At 51.0% G+C, this 27,446-nt stretch overlaps 1 protein-coding gene across 1 annotated transcript in view; it reads left to right on the top strand.

Moving 5' to 3' along the window:
• Nucleotides 1–27,446, top strand: part of Ell (elongation factor for RNA polymerase II) — a 50,681-nt gene that overhangs the window by 7,428 nt on the left and 15,807 nt on the right. Inside the window, exon 2 of the mRNA XM_036166330.1 lies at nucleotides 23,683–23,730. Within this exon, the coding sequence (XP_036022223.1) occupies nucleotides 23,683–23,730 (48 nt within the window). The remainder of the gene's footprint in view (nucleotides 1–23,682; nucleotides 23,731–27,446) is intronic.

Genomic DNA, 27,446 nt, shown 5'->3' with positions numbered 1-27,446 from the left:
CTGGAACTCACAGAGATCCGCCTGCCTCTGCCTCCTAAGTTCTGAGATTAAAGGTGTGCGCCACCACGGTCGGCTAGATTTGTCTTTATTTGTAAGTAAGGAATGGTGTGTGTGTGGCGGTCAGAGGTCAGTACTGGAGTCCCCTCCCACCTTCATGTAGTCTCAGGAGCAGACTCAGATCATCAGTCTTGGAGCAAGCACCTTTACCACTGGAGATTGGCTTGGGCTGGTGACTCAGAAGGCCCATCAAGAGGAAGGTCCTAGTGGCCTCCTGGCTCAGTGACGTGGTGTGACCACTGCCTGTTGTTGGAAAGCCTTCCAAACCAGTACCCTTGGGATACAAGATGAAGAAGCTTGGGGAGAGCCTTGGTGGTCCTTAACCCATGGAGGGGAAGAGGGTTTCAGTTCTCACTGCTCCCCAGCCTTACAGCAGCAAGGCTCTGGCAGTGTCCTCCCCTGCTTGAAGTCAGATTCAGCTCTGCCAGCCCCCTTGACTAGAGGTTAGCAGTGGCTTCAGGCATGGTGCTGGCCTTTTCTGGCACTGTGAAAGAGAAAGGTGGCCTGTGGGGAACTGAGATTTCTCCTGGCTGGAGCAGCACCAAGGCCATGAGAAGCTGCCCTCTGGGGATGTTGAACAGGTGGGGCAGCCTTGGCTACCAGGTCTTCTTGCCCCCTTGCTGTCACTCCTAGACTGGTCTCATGTTGCTGGCTGGAGGTGATGGGAAGGAAGGAGGAGTGAGGGTTCTTGGAATCGAGTTCATGGGCTGTTGGGAGAAGCCCTGCCCTGCAAACAACCCTTCAGTTCAAGAGCTGATGTGTGGGCTGAGGGAGCCTCACCTGCCCTTCCTAGTGGACTGCCAACTTTCAGGCCAGTTAACTCAAGGTCTCCTTGCCTTCCCCAAGTGGTTTGGGGCGCGCTCACGTGCTCCCTCTCTCTCCCGTGCTCCCTCTCTCTCCCAATTGGCTCATGTTTTGAAGTGGTGGTTTGGCTGTGTTTGTCGTCAGGCTTGCACTTCAGTGTCACTGTCTGCTGAGCCAACTTTGTGCCCTCTCTCTGGTTGTTTGGTTTTCCGAGACAGGGTTTCTCTCTGTAACAGCCCTGCTGTCCTGGATTTCACTCTGTAGACCAGGCTGGCCTCGAACTCACAGAATTCCGCCTGCCTCTGCCTCCTGAGTGCTGGATTAAAGACATGTGCCACCACATCCAGCCTGTCTCAGTTTTTTAAGGTAGGTTTCTCTGTTTAGCCCAGACTGCCCAAACACTTGAGGTCCTCCTGCCACAGTGCTGGGTCACAGCTGTGCCACCTCCACACCACCCCTGCTCCTTCCTTCTTGTTCTTAAACAGTGGTTTTTCAGGGAAATTACGCTTCCTGCTGTGGACCTCGTGGTCTCCCCACATCCGGGCGTGACTTCAGGGCCCAGCAAGGCTCTGAGATGATGAGGACACTGTCACATCCACAGTCAGTCCCAAGGCTAGAAGATAGACAGGACCCTCAGGAGAGGACCTCAGGTGTTCCCTGTCCTCAGCTTCTGAAGGCTTATCCCTGGGATTCTGATGGTCCAGGACTTAGGTCCTTGTGTGGCTTGCCCGGTTTTCCAGAGGGTCCTTACAGCCTCTGTTATCACAGCTGTGAGGGGGACAATCCTGTGTGGTGTCCTGTGTTGCTCTTGGCTCAGTAGATGGAGAGGACACTGTCCCTGTGATTGTCCTAAACCAAGCCAAGGGTTCAGTCCAGGCTGTCCTGTCTTTGTAGATAATGTTTTAGCGTGACATCATGTGAGACAGGCTGTTAAGCTGGGAGTGTTGGCCCTGCCCTCCCATGTAGCGCCCACCCCCTCACGGCTCCAGCTGTGATCTCAGGGTTGTGCTGAGACTGGAGAGAGTCCCATGGTTCTGGGGTTGTCCTGTCAGGGAATGTCCATCTACGTCACATCGTCTACATGGATGACATTGGGTTTCCCCAAGGTGCTTACTGGGAATGCCTCCAGCCCAGGATACTCCACAGATGCCACAGGACAGTGACAAGCCTGTGCTGCTTGCAGAGAGACCTAGGGGACACCTGGGTGTCCATGAGCTGGCTGAGACATTTGCTGTTTTAAAGCAGATGCATCCCTGCCCTGGTCCCTGGTGGGCTGGAGCCTTGCAGCTCGAGGGAAGGGAGCTTAGCATCTGGTCTGTTGCCTCACTCACTCTAGGCGCTGACTGCAGCCCCTTCTCTCTCCCCACTCCAGCCCAGTGGCTGGTGCCTCCATGGGGAGGTTTAGTGCTCTGCATGGTGGCTGTCCTGCGGCAGAGCCAGCAGGCTGGGACAGCTGGGTGAGTGTATGTCTGTGAGAGCTGAACTCTAGAAGGCTTTCCCACGTGTGTCCTCAGGTCTCCAGGCATTCAGGGTGGTGTGACTGGTGGAGGTCTCCCCGGGAGCTGTCTGAGGGCAGGGGCAGACTGCAGCTAGAAGAGCGTGTTCCTTTCCTGTGGCTCTATTTCTGGAGTTGGCGTGAGGCACCCACCGTTTGTTCCAGAGAAATGTGCTTGGCTCCGGGGACATTTGAGATGGGGAAGGGACAGTGGGGGCTTGCGCCAGTCTGCCACAGAGGGTCATGGGCGTTCATCCGTCCCCCAGTTGACAAGGCTTCCCTGTTGGTGGTTGCGCACAGGTAGGAAACCCCCTGTGCTGAGCAGGCCGAGGGGTTGAGGTCTGGCCCTCCCTGCTGTCCCTTCCTGCTTTCTTCCTTTTCACAGCACCTCCCCCAGGGAAGATGCTCTGTCTTCTCTCAGCTAGGACAGTCAGGCTCCACCCTACAGAATAGGGGTCTCCAGAGCCTGGTATGATTGACAGGCCCAGCCACTACTGTTGTAGCTTCATGGGGTGGGCACAGCTCCTGTCCTCAGTAGGGGGCTACCCAGGGTCTTGGCTTTGATGATTATCTGCCCTGAGACCCCAGATGTTCCCACCCTCACTTCTTCCCAACTCCTTTATTGTGTGAGTACATTGAAATCCTGGCTACCTTAGGAGGTGACAGGGATGCCAGTGAGGATGGCTGTGACTCCTGAGGCTCAGAAGCTCAGGAGAGCTGCAGGTATGCCCACCCCTGCTATATGCCTTACCCCAGGGTCAGGGCGTGTGGTACTTTAGAGTGAGGTGGCCTACAGCAGGGAGCCTGAGGGTATTTGCAGATAACCAGAGGATTCGGACAGCAAGATCTGGTTCCCAGCCACCTGCAGGCCACGTACCTTATCTAAGGTATGGCTACACCAGGGCAGCAGACTGGCATGTACCAGTAGAAGCTGCCTACCCCCATGCATCTGTGACCCGTATCTGGAAGGTAGACTAGGATGAGGGCCAAAGCCAGGCCCCAGACCCTCAGTCCGCATGCTGGAGTCACCACATGTGGACCTTGGATGTCCTAGAAGGATGGGTTGGTGGGAACATAGCTCAGTCACTGAGAGGCCTTTGTGAGGTGGCAACAGGAATCATATTTGCAGCTCTCCTGGGCCATATTCTTGATCTGCCTTGTGGGACTACCCCTCTGCTTGTGCTTGACAAGCAACCGGGGACAGCCAGGTGCCTTTGCTCTGAAGCCCAGGTCCCTGGCCTCCCTTGGGAGGCAGATGACACCATGGCTGACTCCGGGAAGGAGGTGATGAGGGGGTATGTAGCTGGCAAGGCTGCACTGTCCAGACCTGAGAAGGTGTGGCCATCACATGGTTCAGCAGAGGAGGTGCTTCTAGCCACTTCAGTCCCTCTGTCTCTGCTGTCCTGTGACAATTCTGGCCCTTAGCCACTTGTGGTCAAGCAGGAGGCTAAAATGATGCGTTTGTGCTAGCAGAGGTGACAAGGTAGTCATAGTGCCCATTGGGACTGCCCACAAACAGGCTTGCCCTGCTTGTCTCAGGATGAGCGTCTGAATACAGGGGAAGCCCTAGGATAGAAGGGTGGGGCGTGGGGCTCATAGGACAGGTCAGGACTGACTGTACCTGGTCCCTGTATTACCTAACTGCACACCAAAGCATTGGAGAAGAAGTGCTCGGTGCTGAAATTGGAAAGAAACATTAGAAGGCACAGACTCACCACAGTCATGGCCTGGGAGAGTCAGTGGCTCTGCCCTTTGCTTCCAGCTGGAAGGGGGCTCTTGCCTTTAGTCCTCGCAGAGGCAGAGGCACTCTGTAAGTTCAAGCCAGCCTGGTCTACGTAATGAGTTCCAGGCCAGGCAGGAGTACGTAGTGAGCTGCTGTCTCTGAGAATAAATATGTATATATACATGTTGGGGGCACACATGCCACAGCGTCTTTACAGGGCAAAGGACTGTGGAGTCACTTGGTTCTCCCCTTCTGCCTTCGTGTGGGGTCTGGAGGCTGAACTTGTGTTCTGGCTTGTGTAGCAAGCACTTACACATTGAACTGTCTTTTGGACCTCATTTGTTAATTTTTTGAGACAAGTTCTTACTTTGCAGTCCAGGCAGCAATTTGTGGGATCCCTCTGCCTCAATCTGCCCTGTGCTAGGATCCCATGTATGTGCCACGTACATACAGTGGACGGGCTTCCTTTGGCCTGGGTTAGGGTTTCCCTTTGGGGACAGGAGAACTTCCTGAGTGTTACCCCAGTGGATCTGGCCATCTAGACTGTCCCTCTCCTGGTGCACCCCAAGGCTTTCTCTCCTTCACTCCCTATTCCTCTTGTACCACACACCCAGTGGACTCTCTCCTGCCTCTAGTTTGTCTCCAGTGGCTCCTGTGCATTTCTCTCTCACTCACACTGGCTGCATTTGTTGCTTCCCACGGTGTCTGGCCCGTCATGCTCCTAGCTCAGGTGACCCCCTGCACCCTGCTTCTGTTGTGTCAGTTTGCTGGGTGGTGGCATGGCCACTATTCTGAAAAGCTGGCTCCGCCTGCCCATGCTGGACAAGTGGCCTTCCTGCCCTTGAGTCTGGCTCCTTGGTGTGCAAATTGTTAGGACTTGCAGAGCTGAAGAGCAGGTGGAGCTGGGCTTGCTGCCCTTACCCTGAGCTCTGCGTGCCTCCCAGATGTGCACTGATCTTCAGTCTGTGACTGCTGCTTTGGGTGACATGGGGTCAGAACCCAAGTAGCTTCCTTTATGGCCTTGCCCAGCATCTTGCTGGGTGATTTCCAGGTCATGAGACAGTTTTGGGAAAAGCCAGCCCACTCTTCCTTTCTTTGTTGGGGCCTGTCTCATCAGTGGCCCGATGGGGATTTTAGTTTGCCCAGCACTTTTCCTCCTGGTCCTTGCCCCTTTGGTCACACTGTGACCCTGGCTGGAGAGCAGCAGGGTGGATGACACATGGGATTCTTTGTTACTGGTTTTGTTTGTTTTTAGATTGATTATTATGATGATGATGATGATGATGATGATGTATACAGAAGAGGGCGCCAGATCTCATTCAGATGGTTGTCAGCCACCATGTGGTTGCTGGGATTTGAACTCAGGACCTCTGGAAGAGCAGTTGGTGCTCTTAACCTCTGAGCCATCTCTCCAGCCCATGTTTTCTTTTTTAATTCATTTTTATTTTGTGTGCATTGGTGTTTTGCCTTCATGTATGTCTGTGTGAAGGTATTTGATCCCCTGGAACTGAAGTTATATTCAGTTGTGAGCTGCCATGTGGGTGCTGGGAATTGAACCTAGGTCCTCTGGAAGAGTAGACAGTGCTCTCTCAACCGCTGAGCCATCTCTCCAGCCCTCTTGTTTTGACTACATAGCTTTGTCGTCCTTGACCTCACTATGTAGACCAGCAGGCTGGCCTTGAACTCAGAGATTCACCTGCTTCTGCCTTCCAAGTGCTGTACACATGGAAACCTGAAGTTGCAGGAGGCAAGCCTGTCACCAAGGGTCCCATGCAAGGTTGTGGATTCTCTTCCTGACTTGGGCTATCTAGAGGGCTGGCCTAGGTCCCTTTATCAAGTAGGTCTTGTTTTTGAGGATTTTAAAGGAACATTCAGTAAAATGAGACAGAGCTGAAGGGAGCTAAGTCTGTGTGTGTGTTGGTTGTATGTACATGTGTATGCACAAACGCTGGCATATATGTTGTGTTTTGTGTGTAGCTGGTGCTGTTGCATACATTGTTTCCATAAGAGAGTTAGATTTCTACCTCCCAATGACAAAGCCCAGAGAAGCTGAATATCTTACTAAGGTGACAGAGCTTAAAACTGGCCCATCCGTGTTGGACCAGAACATTCTATGCTCAGCTGCTTCCAGGACCCTTGTGTCCTTCCTGCTTGGCAAGGTTGCGTGAGGCAGAGCTCCTGTATGTGTGTGTGCTCCTTGTTCTCCTGCAGCCAGCCCCGGAACACAACCTCTTGGTTGTCCTGTGCACCTGAGTTTCCAGTCCTGGCCTTGGCCGCCTGGTGCCCAGGGTGGGGGGAGAAGCTCTGCCCCATTAGAGCTGATTGAAACCTGTCCTGGTCCTGGTGGTCCCTGCTTTCCCCACAGAGGTCCTCACAGCCCTCCCTCAGTGGTGTACAAGATGAAGTGCAGGTGTTCCTGCCCAGGGTCTGCATACCCCAAACCTTATCTATGAGAACCAGCATGTAATGGTTCTGCTTGGTCATCCTGGCTGGTTCCGAGAGTGGGAAAGGAGCACAGATGGGTTTATATGGAGAATTAAGGGCTTTATTTGTTTAAAGGCAGTCAGATAAAGGCCAAGCTTGCTTTGGACTCTGTAGCTGAACATGACCTTGAGCTCCTGATCTTCCTGTCTGAGCCCCTGAGTGCCGAGTGATGGGTGTGCAGTCTCTGTTTTTGTGGTGCTGGAAGCCAGGGCCACACATGCTGGGTGAGCACTGCTCCCCAGCTCAGTCTCAGCCCCCAGCACTCAGAGCAGCTCTCATCTCACACACAGAGGGACTGTTAGAAGCACCTTCCTCTCACGCACAGCACCCCAGCCTGTCAGTGTGAGCCCGTGTTCACGTGCACTGTAACAGGGTCCAGTCCTCAGCACCAGCGGTCACCAACAAAACACCTGCCATTTTGACTTTCTTAAGGGAATACCAGCCAGCATAGTAGGGAACCCTTGAATTAGGAAGAAGCAGGGCTGGCCTGTACCTTTAGTGACCCACTTCTTCCATCAGATTCTACTTCCTAAAGCACACCCCACCCCAACACACACACACACACACACACACACACAGGCACAGACACGCACACACACACACACACACACACCGCCCTTGGCTGGGAAGAGTATGCCCACACAGGAGCCTGTGGGAACCATTCACACTCACAAGAAGTGACCTGGGTACTCACAGTCCCATTCCCTACAGTTGCAAAGGTTTCAACATTGTTTAAAAGTCCAGAGTCTCTGCTGAGTCTCTGTGAAATCTAACCAGTTACAGACATGGCAGTCATGCCTGTTGTTCTGGAAGATCAAGAGTTTAAGGTCATCTGTAATAGTCCGGCCTAATGAGACCTTGTTTCAAAAAACAAAAAACCTCAAGTCACATGCTCCTGACATACAGTGGCACAGAGCAAAACTCTCCCCCCCCCCAAAAAAAAAGAGGTATAGGCATGGCTAAAACACAGTGAGGACGGGAAACTGGAATCTCTGGGTGCGTATCTGAGGCTCACAGCAGCGCTCTCTGGGCTCTGAAGGCGCGGGCAGCCCCATGGCCTGTTGTGGTGAGTGAAACCTTTATTTTGGGCCCGCCCTACTCTGTGCCTACAGCTTTCCTCGTGGGGCATGTGTATATGTTTGCTTTCTGTTTTGATAAAACACTGACCAAAAGCAACTTGTGGAGGAAAGGATTTATTCTAGCTTGTAGCTATAATCCAGCATCAAGGGAAGTCTTATGGAAGTGATTCCTCATAGGAGATTCCCTTCTCCAGATTGCTCAGATTGACAAAAAACCTAGCCAGCACAGTGTCCCGTGTTCCTGGCTATCCTGACATCCAGGTGTCTGCGTTGTTCCTGAGGCTTCACCTTCCCAGCTTTGTGCCTCTTGGGGCCTTCATGCACTTGCAGCCTGGGCACACATTACCTAACTCACACGTTACCTCTGGAACTTTGGTTCAAGCTTTCACGACCCACCACTGTTGCATGCTGTCTGCCTGTGAAACCAGTACCTCAGGGCCTGGCAACTGTGCCTGCTCAGCTGAACCTGGAGGACATGTCCCCAGGTGCCCTGTCACAGCAGAGCATCCTTGCAGGTGGTCTTCTGAGAATCTCAAAGGAATGCTTTCCAAAAGGGTTCTGTCTCCCCCAGGAGTGTTTGAGGGTGAGGGCTGGCCTCAGGGCACTTTCCTGTTGTGTTGGAGCCAAGTCACTGCCAGACTGTCAGTGAGCTCTGAGCAGTTAGAGTCCCTCTGTGCTCTGTGCAAAGCCACCCTGTCCACTTTAAACTGCTCTTTACCTCTCCAAACTGCACTGTTCACATTTTCCTGTCCATTCTCAGCCCTCTTCGTGCAGTCTGACCAAGGGCAGTGAGGAGGGACCTCCTGCAGCCCGGTGCTCTGCTCTCAGAGTTCCCTCTGCGTTAGGGGCTCCTTGTACAGCTCTGGCTGGTATGGAGCTCACCATGTAGACCAGGCTGGGTTTAAGGGGTGCACTGCTATGTCCGGCTTATTTTGTTAGTTTTAGGTGCACCCTCCCTGAAGGACTGGGTACAGGTAGGAGGCAGCCAGATTCATTGCCGAGCACAACATGAGCAGGCAGTGGGAGCTACTCCCTCGCTCCACATGCTCCCTTCTCTAGCCTTCACTCGACTTCTCACAGCAGGCCATTCCTGAGCCATCCACTGCAGCAGTTACTCTTCCGTCACTGAGACAGGACACCGGACAGGGACATACAACGCTCTGTCTGGCTCTTGAGTCATGGCTGAAGAGGTTTGGTGTGTGCTGGCAGGAGGTATGGCTGGTCACACTGTGACAACAGATAGAAAACACAGCTCGGGCTACAAGTGGGGCTAGGCTATAGAAAAGCCTGCCCCTAGATCCCCTTCCCCAGTTAGGTCCCACCTCTTAGCGACTCCACAGAGTGTCCAAACACTGAGCCTGAGGGACCCATCACATCCAAACAAGCACGTGTGCATTTGTTTCTCGGAGATCTGATGAATGCAGAGTCCCAAAGCCACCAATGCAGTGGTGCAGATTTTCCCCACCCTGAACACGCCTGTCCTGAACAGCCTTTCCTCCATCCCTTAATTCAATCCTCACCCGTTGGAGCAGCTAGTTGCTTTTGAAATAGACTCACATAGCTCAGACTGGTCCTGAACTCTGTTTTGTGGAGGATGCCATGAGTTCCCATCTCTACCTCTACCTCTTCCTGAGTGTTGGAGTGACAGTTGTGTGCCTCTACCTCTGGCTTGTCCTTTTTCCTTTTTTTGTTGTTTTTTGTTTGTTTGTTTGTTTGTTGTTTTTCGAGACGGTTTCTCTGTGTAGCTTTGTGCCTTTCCTGGAACTCACTTGGTCTTGGTGGTGGTGGTGGCGCACACCTTTAATCCCAGCACTCTTGTCTCAAAAACAAGACAAAACAAAACAACAACAAAAGACTCTGACCACGTGATCTAGAGACAGGGTCTTACTTTGTAGCCCAGGTCAGCCTGCCTCTTCCATATACTGGGGTACTGGGTCTGTGTCATTACGGTCAGCCCAGCCCATTGTATTATAATACAGTTTATTTATCTGCCCCATAACACACACTCCAAACCTACATACCCAAGGACATCTTTGTTTTCCCACTTTTATTTTCTTTTGGTTTTTTGAGACAGGGTTTCTCTGTGTAGTTTTGGTGCCTGTCCTGGATCTCGCTCTGTAGACCAGGCTGGCCTCGAACTCACAGAGATCCACCTGCCTCAGCCTCCTCCTGAGTGCTGGGATTAAAGGCTGCACCATTACTGCCCAGCTTTGTTTTCCCACTTTTTGACACATGCCTTTAATCCCAGTATTCACAAGGTTTGGAGCCCACATGGTCAGCATTACTCAGTGAATACTGTCTCGGAACAGAACAGAGGACACCTTTTATGAGTGTCCTCCATCCTGCAGAGGCAGGCACTCTCTTGCTGTGTGCTGGCCCACCAGCTTGAGGCAGGGTCAGGGATAACATAGCCAGGGCTGCCCTCTAACTTGCTGTATAGCCAAGGCCTTTCTTGAGTTTTTGACCCTCCTGCCTCTGCCTCCTGAGTGAAGGGACTTTAGGTGTGTGCCACCATGCCTTGTGTGACTGTAGCAAGGCTTCTGTGTGTGGACACCTGCAACCTCAGGGCAGTATAGGGGAGTGAGCTTTGGGGACCTCAACGTAGCATCTGCCATTTGTCTTAATGAGATGTTACCTGTGGCAGACATTACACATGGTGGTGCTGGGAGCTCCCTGTCACCACATCTTCACCAGCACCTGTCAGTGTTAGTAGCTTTGGCCATGATCTCACAGTTACGCCATGACTTCTCACCATCAAGGGCAGAAACTTGGTGTCACAGACCGCAGTGAGCCCACCTCCTACCTGCTAGCACCGAGACTGCCCTCGTGGCCACAGTGTTCAGCAAAACTGCTCCTGCCCTTGACCCCAAGCTAAGAAGATGGCTGATGCCATAGGAAGGAGGAAGTGCGCCTGGCTGTTACAGGCCTGGTCTCTGTGAGTTCCACTGTTCTGGGCCCCTGAAGGGTGCTTCTGCCCTGCTGAACTGTCTAGCCTCCATTCCCTTAAGGATGGAGCACATGGAACATTGATGAGGACTGCCCCCCTCCCCCCCAGCTCTGCTCTGCTGTCTGTCCTTACCCTTGGCAGCTCCTCCTCAGTTCTCCCTTGAGGGTCCTGTGTCACCCGGGCCTGTGGGGCTCATGGGGACCATCCTGGAACTGGTGTTTTCACAAGGCCCTGCCCTGCCTGACTGCTACTGTGTATGTCAAGATCTTCTCCACAGCCAGAATGGCTGAGAAGAGTCCAGTTAAAGGCAGCAGAGCCAGAGGCTCAGTGCAGTGGGCTGCTCCTTTCTGCGTCAGTGCTAGGGACTGCTGTGAAGTGAGCTGTGGTGTGGGCTCACGCCAGTACTGGATTCTGGAGTTTGTAGTCACCTCCTCTTCAGAGAGCCCTAAGAAAGCAAGTAGGTGTGTGTGCACAGATAGTCTCTATGTGTATGTGCGTACATGTGCACCCACGTGTAGAATGTGGATAGGAGGGAGGACCGTGAGTGTTCTGATGGCAGGGATGTGTCTGAGGTGGCACAGAGGGCTGAACCAGTCAGCAGGTCACAGGACTGTGTCCTCCCTGGCCCAATTGCACTGGTGACTAGGGGTCAGAGGACACCAGGGCTGCATGTGTGACCAGTGTCATTGTGTGCCTCTGCTTAGCCAGACCTGCAGGTCCATGTTAGTTCAGGCATCACAGACATTAGGATGGGCTTCTGTCACTTGTGCCTGCGATACCTGCTGTCTGTGGGATGCTGTGATGGTGCAAGGTTGCCAGCAAACTGGGAGTCAGCCAGGTAGACAGTTGTAAGGAACAATCTAAATGGGGGCATGGGCCTCACAGAGCACCAGTATGGGCACCTCAGGCTACAAGGCCAGGCTGGCCACTGTCTAGGCATTTGGGCTGAGATGACAGATGTCCTGGAGAAATTTCCTTTTGAGGACATCTGGAAAACAGTTGGAGGAGGCTGGAGCCTGGTTGGTGGGGCCAGAAGCTAAGATCTGAGGTCATGGAGGCTTGAGCCATATGGAGGCTTGGGCCATATGGAGGCTTGGGCCATATGGAGGCTTGGGCCATATGGAGGCTTGGGCACAGGCTGACAGGCGTGCATTCCCTCACTCACCTTGGTAATCTCCTAAACCGATAAAACTGTTGAGAAACTTCCCAAAAGTGACTGTTTTCTAGGAGGTCGGCACCGCTGCAGAGAGCTCTGAGCAGAGGAGCCCAGCTGCCTCCGCCTCATGCTTATCTTGTCACCTTGAAGATCAGCTGATTTTATTTCAAATGGTGGCAGAAAGAAAGCTGAGAGTCCAGGCTAAGGTCCTCCCAGCCATCCCCATGGCTAGCCACCACAGACAGCTTCGCAAGTGCTGGTGACAAGTGTCACAGCACCATCTCATACCCTGTCTTAGCAGAGAACCTGCCTTTCTTCATGTTTGAGTTGGGCCTGCTTGCCCTAGCTGGCTTTGGGTCAGATCGTAGCCTTTGTTAGGAGGGCCAGTGGGTGCAGCTGCCTGAGTGAGCATTTCTGCTCCCTCTTTGAGCTCCCACACCCGTTGTGAGCAGACTCTGGCAGCATGACCTGTCAGTGTGTCTCCTGCACTCAGGCTTCTCTGTGGGCCCTGCTGTTAGAGCCAGCTGAGTAGCTGAGGGGTGGGGGACCTGAGCGTGCTCCAGTGTGCTTGGCTCTCTGCGCTGGGTCAGTTATCTTCCTGAAGAGATGCCAGTAGACAGATGCTGGACATGATCCTCTGCACAGACTCACCAGAGATCAGAGTATGTCACCCTGAGATAGGACACATGGGGTACACGTAACCCAGGACAATCCCTTTGATACAGTCCCTCCCCACTGATGTCACTGCTCATGCAGGCTCTGCTGGCCACAGTATGGGGAGAGTGGGCAAAGTCTCTTGCAAGGGAGAGAGAGAGGCAGAAGCAGCTGGAGTTGAGCCTGTCAGACAGCACAGGCCCATGAGTCTGAGCAGGTGGCTCAAGAGCAACGGGCATGACTTTATTTTGACTCAGGAGCTCAGGTTCAGGGCAGTCTGTGCCTGAGGACCCTGAAGACCTGGCCACTGGGGTGGACACACCAGTGCCTGCCAGTGTGTCTATAGGGGTCTCTTTGAGCTTGCATTTGAGGGGAGCAGGAGTAGAAGGATGAAGCAAGGGGAGGCCTTGGGTTGGCCAGGGACCCTCTCTCTCTGGAAGTCAAGGGCTGTAGTTGAGTGTGCAGGACTGCCGGGAGCTGATGTGTTGTTTAGCAAAGTTCTGGAGTTGCATGCAGGTCATGAGTGGGGCTGAGTTGCAACATCGGGTGAGATCAAATGGCGTGGCTAGGCTGGGGTTGTTCAGGGATAAAAGAACTTGCTGTCCTGTGAGTCTGGGTCCTTACACCCTCATCTAACTCCTGTCTTCTCTGTGCTTGTCCTGTGGTTGAGATTGGGGGTGGGCCTTTCAATTTCAAGGGGTGCTAAGTGCCTTGATTGTGGCTGCTGATCTGGTTGTGGTTTCCTCAGAGAGCTCATCAGGGCAGCCCAGGGACTGCCCTGACACCTTTGCAGGAGTGGTGCAGGAGTGGCAGGGCCCCATGGGTGAGACAGGCCAATATATCTGTTCTATGTGCTTTGGAGGCAGAGCTGGGTAATGGCCTGGCTGTGACATCATTGGGGTCAGTGGGCAGGAAGCATGGCTGCCTGAGTACTGCTCTGGAGGTGGGCGCAACCACTGAAGGGAGTTGGGTAGATGATTATTTGAGAGATTGTTATAAAACTTGGCTTTTTGGCAGTGTGGTGGCACATGCAGGTGGATCTCTGTGAGTTCTAGAACAGCCAGGACCACATAGTAAGACCCTGTCAAAAAAAAAAAAAAAAAAAAAAAGAATAAACTAAACAACAACAACAAAATACTAATAAAGCACAGCTTTTCAAAAAATAGGTTTTGTTTTATTTGTTATTTTTAAAAAATTGCTGGGAATAGTGGCACATGCCTTTCATCTCAGGGAGGTGGAGGCAGGTGAATCTGGAGTTTGAGGCCAACCTAGGCTGCCTGAGACTCTTTAGAAATTAAAGAAGGACAGTCTGGACATCCAGAGCAGGGGCCACCCACACAGGATGACTGCCCAGAGCCAAAGGATAGGCCCCAGGCTCACCTGGGCAATGGACACAGCACTTAACGCTCTTGGTGCTGCCCTTAGTGCTCCAGAAACAAATGCCTCTTCCTGGCAGCAGTGGTTTAGTGTGTAATGTATGAAAGGATGACTGGAGATGGTGGGCACACTGTCATCCCGGCAGGTGGGGTTGAACCCACCATGATTAAGTAGCAAAACTCTTTTTTTCTCCCCCTGGAGCTGAGGACCGAACACAGGACCTTGCGCTTGCTAGGCAAGCGCTCTGCCACTGAGCTAGATCCCAACCCCAGATTTCTATTTATTTTATGTGTGTGAGTGGTCTACCTGTAGACATCCAGTGCCATTAAGTCCCCTGGAACTGATTACAGATGACTGTGTACTGTCATGTGGGTGCCGGGAGCCAAACCCGGGTCCTCTGCAAGAGTAGTCAGTGCTCTTAACCACCGAGCCATCTCTCCAGCCCCTAAACTCTTGACTTTAAAAACAAAAAAGAGAACTGAGCATGGTGGCGTACACCTTTACTCCCAGCACTCAGGAGGCAGAGGCAGGTGGATCTCTGAGCTCAGACCAGCCTGGGCTACAGAGTGATTCCGGGTGGCCAGGACTGCACAGGGAAACCCTGTCTCGAAAAACAACAACAAAAACACAAAGGGAAGAAGAAAAGCTAGACTCACCTGTCTCCTTGGCACTTCAGACACAGAGGCAGGAGGATTGCAGAACACTGGGGGCTGGCCTGGTTACAGAGCTAACAGACTGCAGCACCCCACTGTGGGGCTCTGGTCTCCATCCAACAGCCCTGGGTCATTCTCAGCTACATAGTAAGTTTGAGGTAAGCCAGGAATGTGTGAGGACTGCTCACAGGAAAAAGGAAATTTAGTTGGGTAGTGGTGGCGCACACCTTTAATCCCAGCGTCCAGGAAGCAGTGGCCAGCAGACTCTGAGTTCCAGGACAGCCACGGCTACACAGAGAAGCCCTGTCTCAAAACAAACAACAAGAGTCTTCCTTGAGATGCCATGTTGTGAGCTTGCTGGGTTTCTCTTTGAGTTAGACAAACATACTTACTGTAGGGTCACTAAGTGCATCACGCTCAGCATTCTGCCGTCTGCCTGCGCTGTGGGACCTGCTGAGTGACAGTGAGAGAGCCACAGCTGTGGGCCTGGTTCCCAAGCTCTAGTCACAGGGAGGCACCATTCCCAGCAGGTCCATAGCCTTGGCGACCACACTCATCCTGCCAGGAAGCCAAGGGAGAATTCCTTAGCATTTCCCAACAGGCTGGACTTTACAGGAAAGGGGTGGCTGCCAGGAGGTCTCTGGCTAGGGCTTAGCCCCGGCCAGCCTCCTCCTTCTGCCTGCAAGCCTCTGAGAAGACAGCCTGTGGCCTGGCGCCCCGAGGAGTTCTGGAAGAAGGGACACCCACCCTGCTTTCCCCATCTTCTGTCCTGGATGAGGAGTAGGATGTGGATGGGGGTGGGGGGGCACTGCCCAGCAGGGTTGACATACAAACTGTGAAGCTCCTGGCTCCAGGAGAGGGCACAGCATGCTCTGCCACCTTCACCCAGCTCACCTTGTCTGGCTCTAGATCGGACCCATCTGTCACATATCTGGTCCTTGCAGCCTTGAGACCAGTGTCTCAGACACAGCCCTGCTCTTCCAGACTCGGGGTGCTGTCACAACATAATTGTTGAGCTGGAACAATATGTCTTCATAGCCACCAAATTTAATTGGGGTATATATGCCTTTCAAATACATGACAAATTTTTTCATGGGGGGTTCAAGTCAGGGTTTCTCTGTGTAGCCCTGGCTGTCCTAGAACTTTCCTTTTAGACCACGTTGGCCTCACAGATCTGCCTGCCTCTGCCTCCTGAGTGCTGGGATTAAAGGTGTGGACCACCACTGCCCGGCAGCAACTTTTTTTAAATTTTAAATATTTGTTTATTATTATTTTATTATTATTATTGTTTTGTTTTGTTTTTCGAGGGTTTCTCTGTGTAACAGTCCTGGTTGTCCTGGAACTCACTCTGTAGACCAGGCTGGCCTTGACTTACTTGAGATCCTCCTGCTTCTTCCTCCCAAGTGCTGGGGTCAAAGGCATGTGCCACTACCGCCGGCTGTTTGTTATATTTCTGGGTGTGGATGTATGTTGTGTGTGTTAGGTGCCTGTGGAGGGTTCAGGTTCCCTGGAGCTACAAACACTAGTAGCTCCCTTGTGTGGATGCTGAGAACCGAACTCTATCCAACAAAGAACAGTAAATGCTCTCAATCAGGGAGCCGGCTCCCAGCCCCTTGTTTCTTCTTTCCCTTAGAATGATGTTGTATGGGTGCTTTTGCCTGCATGTGTGTCTATCTGTCTGCACCATGTGCACATCTGATTCAGGCAGAGGTCAGAAAAGGGTGTTGGAACCCCAGGAACTGGAGTTAAAAAGACAGCTGTGAGCTGCCATGTGGGTGCTGGGATTGATCCCAGGTCCTCTGAGCAGCCAGTGCTATTAATCGCTGAGCCGTTTCTCTAGCCCTGCCCCCTTCATTTGTTTTTGAGGCAATTTTATGTAGCCCAGGCTGGCTTCTAACTTACTGTGTAGGCAAAGATAACCTGATCTCTTGCCTTTGGTTCTCAAATGCTGGAATTATAGGTGTGCGCCACCATACATAGTTTATGGGGTCCTGGGTATGGAATCCAGAGTCTCATGCATGCTAGGTGAGCCCTCTACCAGTTGAGCCCCAGCCCCTTGCCTGTCCTCCCTCACCCTCCCTTTCTCTTTTTGAATCAGGGTCTCTCCTGTGGTCTACACTGATTTATGTGGCAGCCATCAGGAAGCCTGGGCACTAACACTCTGTCCTTTTGCTCAGTGAAAGAGTCCCAGTCTGTCTTTCCCTGAAATTCCTAAGGTGGGTCAAGATGCTAGCTTCCCTCTTGACTGCCTGGGTACTGAGTATGAGCACCTTCCTCACCCTGGCCCTGGAGTACTGCATATGGTGTCAGTGGAGCCTCGGCCACACTTGTGTAAACTGTCCCCTTGCTTTACAGCTTGCATAAACACTTCCTACTGCCTCACCCAAGCTGCTCTCTGTAGATGGAGAGAGGAGTCCAGGCCCTATGTCCCCATGTTTGTCTTTGTGTCGAGTTGCAGGGATGGGGAAGTAGAGGTGTCTTGGGACCAGCCTCACCTATTCCCACTACATTGCCCAAGCCCAGTGACCATGACACTCATCTCACTGCCCCACAGGATCTGAAGCCAACTGGCTCTCAGCCTCTTAACAGTGTGGACCCTGCTGGTGCTGTCAGCCAGATACAGTGGCCCTGCCAATACTCTGGCTCACAGCTGTGTCCTCTGCCAGAAGCATGACTTCAGCAAGCTTTAGGAGTGACACATGTCCCCAAAGAGTATGGCTATTGTAGCTGCCAACAGCACATAGTCAGGCTTGTTAACCTGATAGGACAGGTTTGTTGTCACCTCCAACCTACCCTAGGGATGATGATGTGACCCCCTTAGCTACATAGGATCTCCAGCACCCACCAGGACCCTTCACTAGTGACCTCCCACATGTACTAGGGGCCAGTCTAGAAGTTGCTGAGATCTCACAAAGTGTCACACCTGCTGTCACCTGGCCCATGGGACTTAATTTCTTGTTGTAGAAGTGGCACCATGAACTAGGACCCTGATGACAGCAGCCAGATGGAAAAGCAACTCTGGACTGCAGAAGTGCAGGTCCCTGCCAGGAGAGACAACTGTCTTACACTTCCATATCACTGTTCACTCACACACGGCAGGAACCTGGAGGCAGAAGCTGATGCAAAGGCCATGCTACTTACTGGCTTGCTCCTCATAGCTTGCTCAGCCTGCTTTCTTTCTTTCTTTTTTTTTTTTTTAGAGCTGAGGACCGAACCCAGGGTCTTGTGCTTGCTAGGCAAGCGCTCTACCACTGAGCTAAATCCCCAGCCCTTCAGCCTGCTTTCTTATGGAACCCAGAAACACCAGCCCAGCAGATGTCACCACCCACAATGGCCTGGGCCCTCCCATATCAATCACTAATTAAGAAGATACCCTATAGGTTTGCCTACAGCCCAGTCTCATGGGACATTTTCTCAATTGAGGCTCCTCCTTTTCAAATGATCCCATTTTATGTTGGCTTGTGTCAAGTCAACATAAAACTAGTCAGCACAATTGACCCTTTGTCAGTTTAACACACACAAACACATCACTATTAAACCATAACCTTTCCTTTCTTGTTTTCCCCCAAGATCACATGTCAATTTCAACATTACAACATAAACATTCCAAATTTTAAAAGTCCCACATCTTTAAAAATTCAGTCTCGCCAGGCAGTGGTGGCACACGCCTTTAATCCCAGCACTCAGGAGGCAGAGGCAGGCGGATCTCTGTGAGTTTGAGGCCAGCCTGAGCTACAAAGCTATACAGAGAAACCCTGTCTCAAAAAATCAAAAAAGAAAAAGAAAAAAAAAAAATCAGTCTCTTTAAAATAGCCAATCTCTTTTAAAATTCAAAGTCTCTTAACTGCGGGCTCCTATAAAATCAAAACTAAATACTTTCTTACTTCAGGAGGGAAGAACCAGTGAGTGCACAGTCACAATCAAAGTAAAACCAAACTCCTACTGTGTACATAACTCAGTATCCAGCCAGTCACTGGTGGCGCATGCCTTTAATCCCAGCACACAGAGGCAGAGGCAGGAGGATCTCTGTGAGTTCAAGGCCAGCCTGGTCTACAGAGCGAGTTTTAGGACAGTCAGGGCTACACAGAGAAACTCTGTCTCAACAAACAACAAAAATTAAAAAACAACAACAACTCAGTATCCAGTGTCTGGGATCCACTCAAGTTCTTCTGGGCTCCTCTGAGGGATGTGGGTCCCTTCTCTGACTCTGGCCTGTGGCTCTGTGCACACAGCCAGTCTCCCAGGCTTAGGCAGCCTCACTCCATCCCATGGTAATGTCATCTCCAAGATGCTGGGGTCCTCTACCACAGCTGGTCTGCACTTTCACCAGCAGCCTCATCTGCTCTCCATGCTTCTCCTCAGAACCAGTCACTTGGGTGACTCTTACATTGCCAAGTTTGGCTACAGACAGGGAATACAACTTTGGCCACTTCTTGAACACAACTTTTGTGTGCTCATCCTGGGAAAACACTTACCAGATTTCACCTCAGTGACACCAGTCTCTTCTTAGTCACAGCTGGTTCTTCAGCCCCAGCTGAGCAGTGTCCACTGACCCAGCAAAGCAACAGTTTTACTTATTAGTTCTGGTCTCTTGTTGATCACAGTTGATTCTTCAGCTCCAGCTGATCAGACACCACAGCTTGTTCACACAAAAGGCCGAGTCTTTGCTTCCCTCTGAAACTTGACAAGGCACACCTCCATTGTCTGTACTGCTCTCAACATTCTCACATTCCAGGCTCCTGCAGAACAGCTCACTGAGCTCTCAACACCTAGCCCAAAGTCCCAAAGTTCTTCCACAGTCTCCAAAAACATGGTCAGGTCTCTCAGCAATACTCCCTATCCTGATACCAGTCCCCATTGGTTAGGGTGACTACTGCTGTGATGAAGCATCGTGCCAAAAGCAACTTGGGAAGAAAGCTAGTTTGTCTTACACTTCCACATCGATGTTCATCATTGAAGGTGGGGACCAGTGTCAATCACTAGCCCAATTTCCACACTCCTGCCTCCATCCCATTACCATGCCCTCAGGTGGAACCTGTCCCACCCTCCACAGCCCTGTGTTTTCACCATCATCCAGTGCCCACAGGATAACAGCCGCACTGATGTCTCCTCAGCTAGAGAGCCAACGCTGGCCACTTCCTCTCCACCACTCCCCTGCCACTGCTAACATGTTCTTCCCACTTTTTTTTTTTCCCCCCCGGTCACAACAAACCTGAGTGTCACCTTCCACCCTGTGACATCACTGTCGCATGCATTTAGGGACATGTCCCAGTAGTCGGCCCATTTCATGGGGTGGGGGTCATGACACTGCTGTCTGGGCATTGTTCCAACACCTGCCTGCTCCTCTTGGGGTAAACTTGAAATCCCATAATGGATGCTCCCTCCCTCTTCTCCACTCACCTCCCAAGTTTGGTGGCCACAGCATCTCCTTGCCTCTTGTGGATACTTTCAGTCCCTCACCAGCCCATTGGCTAAGAGAAGCCACCACCCGAAGACCCATCCCATTCTTTGAATGGGGACCTGAATGTAGTGTGGGTATCTTCTGAGTATAGCGGAGGCCTGCAAGGATCCCCCTACTCTGGCCCCTTCTGTTTCGCTAGGACCTGTTGGGAACCAGGGCTGTTGTGCTGTCCTGTCTGTAGATGCCAGTGGGAGGCATGCTGGGTCCCGACAGGGCTGCCTTTCTGTTCATCTGCCTGCTTACTTACTGTGAGTGTTGTGTGCTTGGTGCCTTGTTGCTTGGGTGGTCACTGTGTGTAGGTGGACAGCCTCATGGGTCTCCCCTGGCCTGTGACCCACTGAGACCCAGCGCTTGCAATCCCTCTCTCAGAGCTCAGCATGCATACATGTTACCAGGAGACCTGTGCCCCTTCAGGGTGGTCCTGAGTGATGCATTAGTGGAGGGGAGGTGCCAACTGTAACAGCCACAGCACCCTGCTTTAGGGTGGCAAGACCATGTTACTTCTTGGTTTGGTTTGATTTGAGACAAGGGATCATGTAGCCCAGGCTAGTCTCAAACTTGCTGAGTAGTTAGGATGACCTTGAATTCTGACCTCCTGCCTTTGCTTCTCAAGTGTTGTGTTTACAGGTGTGCACCACCATGCGTGAGTCCAGATTGCTTCTTTCTAAAGCCTGGAATAGCTGTTGGCACCACATAACCTGCCTGAACTGAAGACCCAGGGCTGTGGTCCAGTACAGAGCCCCCAAGCCCTGCCATTCACAGGCTTGCCTTCTCCTGCCATCAACTAGCACCCATCGCTCACTGACCAGATTGGGGTAGGGTTGGTGCTGGGGCTGGTTGGTGCACTCAGCAGCCCCAGTCTCAGAGGGCTGTGTCCCTTCTGACTGAACCCAGCCCAGGGGGCGGGGCTTCTACAGGGTCCAGATTGTAGCCTTTCTAGATCTCGCTGGAAGAGTGAGACTTCATTCCAGAAGATTCTTGGGTGTGCCAGGTGGATCTGTACGTGGGTGTGCGAGTGTTTGGGGGTACATTAAATGAAATTTGTGTGCTGGACCCCTGATTACAACAGAGCCTTAAGACCAGAGGGTTGCTAGGGTGGATGTGGTAGGAGTGAGTGGTTTAGAGTACAGGACACCTTTGGAGAAACCTAATTCCTCGGGCTTCTCAAGGCCTTTGAGTCTGTGCTGGATGTGCGGCAGCTGCTGTCCTTCACATGGCCTGACTGCACTGTCCCAGGTCCCCCACAAGACCACCTGCTGGGCTAGTGGCAGGCACCAGCAGGACAGCTCACCATGGACACCTGTCTCCCAGATACTGACTGAATCAGTGAACCTCCAGCTGTCAGGCTGGAGAATGCGTCAAGACCGGTGAACAGCTGTGGTCCTTGGTTTGTTGTGGAATGCTGAGAGGCACTTTATTAATCTGCTTTTGCTCTGTGGGTTCACTGTGACCTTGTGATGGGTGTGGGTCTTGGCACTCTGCCCAGAGGCTGTTGGCTTTGGAGGGAAGGTCTTGTCCTGCATTGCAGACTGACCTGAGATTCACCATCCTCCTGCCTTAACCTCCCAACTGATGACGCACCACCATGCTCAGCTCCTTTAGTCTTCTGCAGTCCGCCCATGCCTGTCCACAGCCCTTGGGTAGCTGCAGTCAAATGTCAGGGGTTGGGTAGGGTGTCAGGTGGCTGCTGGGCGGGCCCTCTTCTCTGAGTGAATGGCTGCTTGTTGACCGGAAGGGCCCAGCCTGTATGGCTAGGAGCCCAGGTCTGTGATTGCAGCCAGGTCACGTGGGGACAGCCACTTGAAGTCAGCCTTCCCAGGTGTCAGGAAGGCTGAGCTGGGCATCCCTGTCCCTGTCCTCTGAGACAGCTGTAGGAGAATGAGCAGCCAGGAAGTCTACAGCGCAGGGGGAGTGCCTATGTGGCCATAAGGCCACTCTCAGAGCTGGCACCTTGGGCTGCCACCGCCAAGAATCCATGCATGTCGTGGAGGATGTGTTCTTTGCTGCCTTGTCCTTGTCTTGGCCCTCAGAAGTCTGGTGGCATGGTTGACCCCCATGTTCTGCTTCTGCACCAGCCTCTGGAGAGCTTGGCCCTGATGGCGGATGTAGGCCAGGCCGTACTTGCTGTTCCTCTTCCTGAGCACCTTCTAGGCCTCGGGCCCAGGGCCACAGTGACTGATGGTTCAGCCAGTAGGGCCACCTGACCTGTCTCCTTTGCTCCGAGTGGTTCTGTGTCTTTCAAAGGCTACCTTTAGCCTGTCTTTTCATTTATGGTAAGACACGGCTCCAGTGACAATCCAAGCATGTGATAAATCTTGAAAAAAGAAAGTGGAAGGGTAATGAGTGGGACGTCCCCTAATCCACATCCACACAGGCAGGCAGTGCACAGAGGTGGCTCCCATACTGTCTGGCTGGTGAGGGATTTTGTTTTTTTATTTTTTAGTCAGGGTCTCACATAGCCCAGGCTGGCCTCAAACTTTCTGTATGGCCAAAGATGGCTCCAGATACTGCCTCATCCTCCCGTAAGCTGGGATTCACTCATGCAGCTTGTGGCCATTGGACCCAAGGTCACATTGGCCAGCTCACATTCTGCTTCTGGATGGCTCCACCCGTTGCTAGCCCTTTAAATCTCAAAAACGTGAGCTTTGGGTGTAAATTCTCCCACTGTCCTCAGTGTGGCACACCAAAGTGTGCGGTGGTACCAGGGTTGACTCAGTGACAAGTGTGCACCTGGTGTGCCCAGCTTCACACATGACCAAACACCCCTACCAGCTGTACAGCATGTTCATACGTGGTTTTGTCCTGTGCAGGGGTGTGGGTTGTCTTCTCAGCATCTGTCATTTGTTGTCACTGAGGACATGCCACCACTAACTGGGTGGGAGATTGGGTTGTGGTGTGCCTATGACCCCTATGCAGGGGGCCTCACATGTGTCTAGCACAGCGGCCCTCATGTTTGCTGCCTCTTGTACATGGACCTGTGTGAAAAAAAAGGGGGGATGCGGGGTATCTGTGATACAGCTGAGCAGCTGGCCTGGGTGTGAGGAGCTCTGCAGACAAAGGGACCCTCGCTACCTCCACCCTGGGGTCCAACTGTGTGCCATTTGTAGGGCCACAGGCTGCTTCACCCTGTCTCACCTGCCCCTTGGCTGGCTGCTCCTGCCATGCCAGCTGGTGGTATTGGTTCTGGCATTGGCACTGCAGCTGTGCATCACCTCGATGTCTAGTGGAGAAGTGGAGGGGGTGGGAGCCTGCGGACAGCAGCATCTTTGAGAGAAGGTGGCCTAGACCCAGTGATTGAGGAGCAGATTGGAGGCTGAGCGATGTGGTCAGCCTGCTCTGGGCTGAAGCCCTTCAATACAGGTTTCCTGTAGAAGCTGCTACACAGACACGGGGTCCAAAGGACTGGACAGGTGTCCCCACCCCAACAGTAGGAGGCATGTGTGATGTGCACCTCAGTTGGGCTCATGGTTTGGAGGATCCCACAACTGGTAGTGTTCTGGGCCTGGGGACTGGGTGATCTGCTCCATCAAGGCCACAATGTGTTGAGCTCTGCCCTCCTCCTCTCCCAGAGAGTAGGCCTGTAACAGCATCCAGGGCTCCTGACCTGGAGTCCAGCCCTCCCCTCCCTGGTGCTGGCTGCCCATGTCTCAAGGCTCTGCTTCTGTGACTTTGGTTCTGGCAGTTGGAACCCCTAACAGATCCTTCAAAACCTTCTGTGTCTCTGAATGCGCTTTGTGCTCTGACCCTGTGTGTACTTTCTATCCATTGAACTCCCCTTTTGTTCTCTTGTAGGATTCTGTGTCACTGAGACCATCCATCCGATTTGAAGGAAGCCAAGGAGTGAGTGTTTCCTGTCCTGACACACACATGGGCTGTGGAAGAGGGTGGGCACAGACTGGCTCCGGCCTGTCCACATATGGGTGGCCCCCAACTGGACCCTGACACCCAGAGAAAGCCATGTGTGAGAGCAGGGTGGTCATCTCACAGTGATCCTTGGGGTGCCCTCTCATGGGTGAATGTCATTCCAGCCCCCATGGAGGGCATGTGTGCGGTATTCAGATAGGAACGCCTCCATCGCAATTCTTCCACCCCCAACCACCAGACAAGTGCTTCGCCAGTCAGCTACATCTTCAGGCTCTGTCTTAGTCACCCTCCTGTAGCTGCGGGGAGACACCGCAGCTAAGACACCTTAGAATACATTTAAGTGGGGGCTTGCTGCAGTTTCACAAGGTTAGTTCATCATAGCCGAGTTCAGCGTAGCGGCACACAGGCAGACAAGGTTCTGAGAAGTGAGAGTTGTACTTTCTGATCTGTATGCAGAGAGAGAGGCTCTAGGCCTGGCCTGGGCTTTTGACACCTCACAGCTCACTCTAGAGACACTTCCTCCAACAGGCCACACCCCCTGACCCTTCTAGTCCTATCAAATATAGCCACCCCCTGGTGACGAAGCATTCCAATAGATGAGCCTGTGGGGTTGCTCTATTCAAACCAGCACACGTCTTTCTCTGTCCCTCCAGTCAGCTCCCGAATAATGATGCAGAGACTTATTATTTATGAAGGCTTGGCCTTTAGCTTAGGCTTGTTGCTAACTAGCTGTTATAACTTAATCCATATTTTTATCAATCTACATTCTACCATGTGGCTTTTACCTCTCTCCCATTCTGTGTGTCTCTCTTGCACCTAGATTCATCTCCTACTTCCTCTTTCCCTGCCCCGAAGTCCCGCCTATACCTCTTGCCTAGCTGTTGGCCATTAAGCTCTTTATTAAAACAACCACAGCAATATATCTTCACATAGTGTACAAATATTCCACAACATTTCCCCCTTTTTTTCTAAATAAAAAGGAAAGATTTTTAACTCTTAACATAGTAAAATTATATACAATGAGAACAATTATCAGGTAAGAGTTACATTTATAATATCTGGTCCATTTGTATTTGGCAAATTCAGATAAAATACTATATTATCTTTCCTATCTTAGTGAGTCCCAAGTTCTATACCTAAACCATTCTCTATCATAACTTGTATTACCATCCTAAAAATATCTTTTTAGACCTTAAAACATCTTTATAGATAAACAACTTAAGCTTTTTTTGTTTCTCAACCTTATAAACTTTACATCTCTAATGTAAGTTTCTTTTCTGAATTTGGTAACAAGGAAAACTCTAAGGCTATAACTATCTAGTCTTCAACCCCATCAGAGACCTGAGGAGGATATAATATTACCTGAGTAAACAGGAAGTGCAGCGCAAACAACTTCCAAAACTAAGAGATGACAGAGACATCCAGCTGCCTGGAGAGTCACCCCAAGGTTCCTCTGCAACCTTGGGGCATCCATCCTTGGCCCACAGGCCTAGACTATCTGACAGACTTTTCAGTGAAGCAGAAATTTTGAAGGACTGCCCACGTTGTCTTGACAACGCTCCGCAGTCACCTTCTTTGTGTCCTGCTTGTCTAATTGGACAGCATGCTGTCTACAGTGAAGGCAAGGGCAGTTTCCTGCCCAGTGGCTAGCTTTTCATAGCAAAGGCAAACACCATATGGAAGTTCTTCGGTGCCCATCATTCTTTCTTGAAGTAGATTGGTATTGCCAGGAACAGACACATCTTACTGTTACAAAAAGCCTTATGTTATTAAAACATCTTAAATGCCATATTCTGAAGGTCTCTGAAATGTTTGAGGACCATCTGTCTATCTTAAATATATTTCTGTTTGACCTTGAAAACATAGCTAACATGGCCACAAATTTGTTAGTGACTAACTACTAACCTGTATTTCTTAATTATCTTAAATAGTTTGTAAAAATAACTCTCAGGACCAGAGATTTACATTACATTGTTAAATGAACTGCATGGGTGCAATACCTTAAACAAGAATAGAAACATATATACAGTATAACAAAAATAACTTTAAGTTTGTGTCAATATACAGAAATCCATACCATTGTAAAATATTTGAGATTAATAGTTGCTTTTTAAAGTAGATTCAGTAATCCAGCCCTTTATCCTATCATTCCTATATCTCCCTTTTTTCTTTTCAGAACGAGATCCTTGAATCTAACCTCTCTTGCTTAGTTTCCTCTCTTACCATATCCAGTAACAACCTTCAACCAACCCCCTAAACAATGACAAACATCCACAATCCATTGAACAACCAAAAGCCATCCACCCACCTCCACAAAATGTGGGTGTTGTGTTCTCTAGACTTCTTCCTTTTGTCTGAGGATGAAGGCATCTTCAGGGGACCCTGAGGAAATTGAGACGAGTCCTGGGAGAACTGGCTGTATCAGTCTCTGTATGATAGGAAAGTGCAGGGCTCATCTGAAGTCCTGGCTGGAGTAGTCTGTGAGGCTGCACCATCTCAGCTAGGAGTTTTGAAGTTGTTCTGGATGCAGGATTTTGAAGAAAATGTGATAAGAGGCATTCTGAGAGGCTGGATCACTTAGGCTATTTGTCTTTATTGGTGTTTGGTCCTTTTTCTGAAAACGCACAAACTTTTAAAGGTAAGATACATATCTACATACATAACACTAGTATGGAAAGTGCAGTGTGCACAAGTCAGTTAAAGATGGTTTTTGTTCTATGTTTGAGCAGGTAAAAGGCATGTTAACTTCATAAGTCTGTTTGGGCGGTATAACCAAACCTCTATCCATGCCATATGAAAGGATGGCATGTAATAATAAGTCATAGGGACTCTGTAGCCAACAAAATTTACCATGTCTCATCCAGTCTCCGAGCTGATGTCAGGGGATCGGCATATACTTCACCTGTCCTGTAGTCTTTTTTTTTTTTTTTTTTTTTTTTTGAGCTGAGGATCGAACCTAGGGCCTTGTGCTTGCTAGGCAAGCGCTCTACCACTGAGCTAAATCCCCAACCCAATGTCCTGTTGGTTTCTTTTTTCATGTCTACAGTCAAGATTTTCAGGAGGTCTCCTATAGTCAAAGCTGTTCTTCATTAATTTTGAGGAGAACCAAAACATTTGTTCTGTTTGTAGAAACAAAGGCATAACCTCTCTCCAAGTGCTACACATTTTCTGACTTGCATTCTGACGTGAAGACACTCTTAAAACAACAGGTTGGTGTAATAGCAGTTTCCATGATCCAGTGTCTGGTAGCAGCTGTTGCTTTTGTACATGTGAAAACTTTCTAAGTTGACAAAACACCATACAGGATCCAGACATTTCCCATCTTTACGTGCTTTATTCTTTTTATATTACTTTATTCTTTCTTTAAAGATGGTTTATTATTTCTAAATTATTTTCTCTATGATTATCCCATTTTTACTGTACTTAGAGGTTTTCTCAGTCTGGACCGTTTTACTGTGCCCTGCCGCCTTCTCTGACCACGTGAGCCAAGCCCTACACCTGCTGCGTGGGTAGTCCCTAGCCGAGCCTTATGCCCGCAGCACCAACCTGAAGCAGACTTTCCCTGCCCCAGCTCTGAGAATTGCTGAGCCAGCATTGCTTCTACTTCGCAAGTGGGCTGCTTAAGTGATCGCTGTGGTATTGGGTCACTAGGAAGCCATCTCCATTTTTTGTTGTTGTTTTTAAGATTTCTC

This window comes from Onychomys torridus, chromosome 17, assembly GCF_903995425.1.
Source record: "Onychomys torridus chromosome 17, mOncTor1.1, whole genome shotgun sequence".
Lineage (NCBI taxonomy): Eukaryota > Metazoa > Chordata > Mammalia > Rodentia > Cricetidae > Onychomys > Onychomys torridus.
Note: the sequence above shows the minus strand (reverse complement) of the source record. Positions and strands in the feature narration are given on the sequence as shown.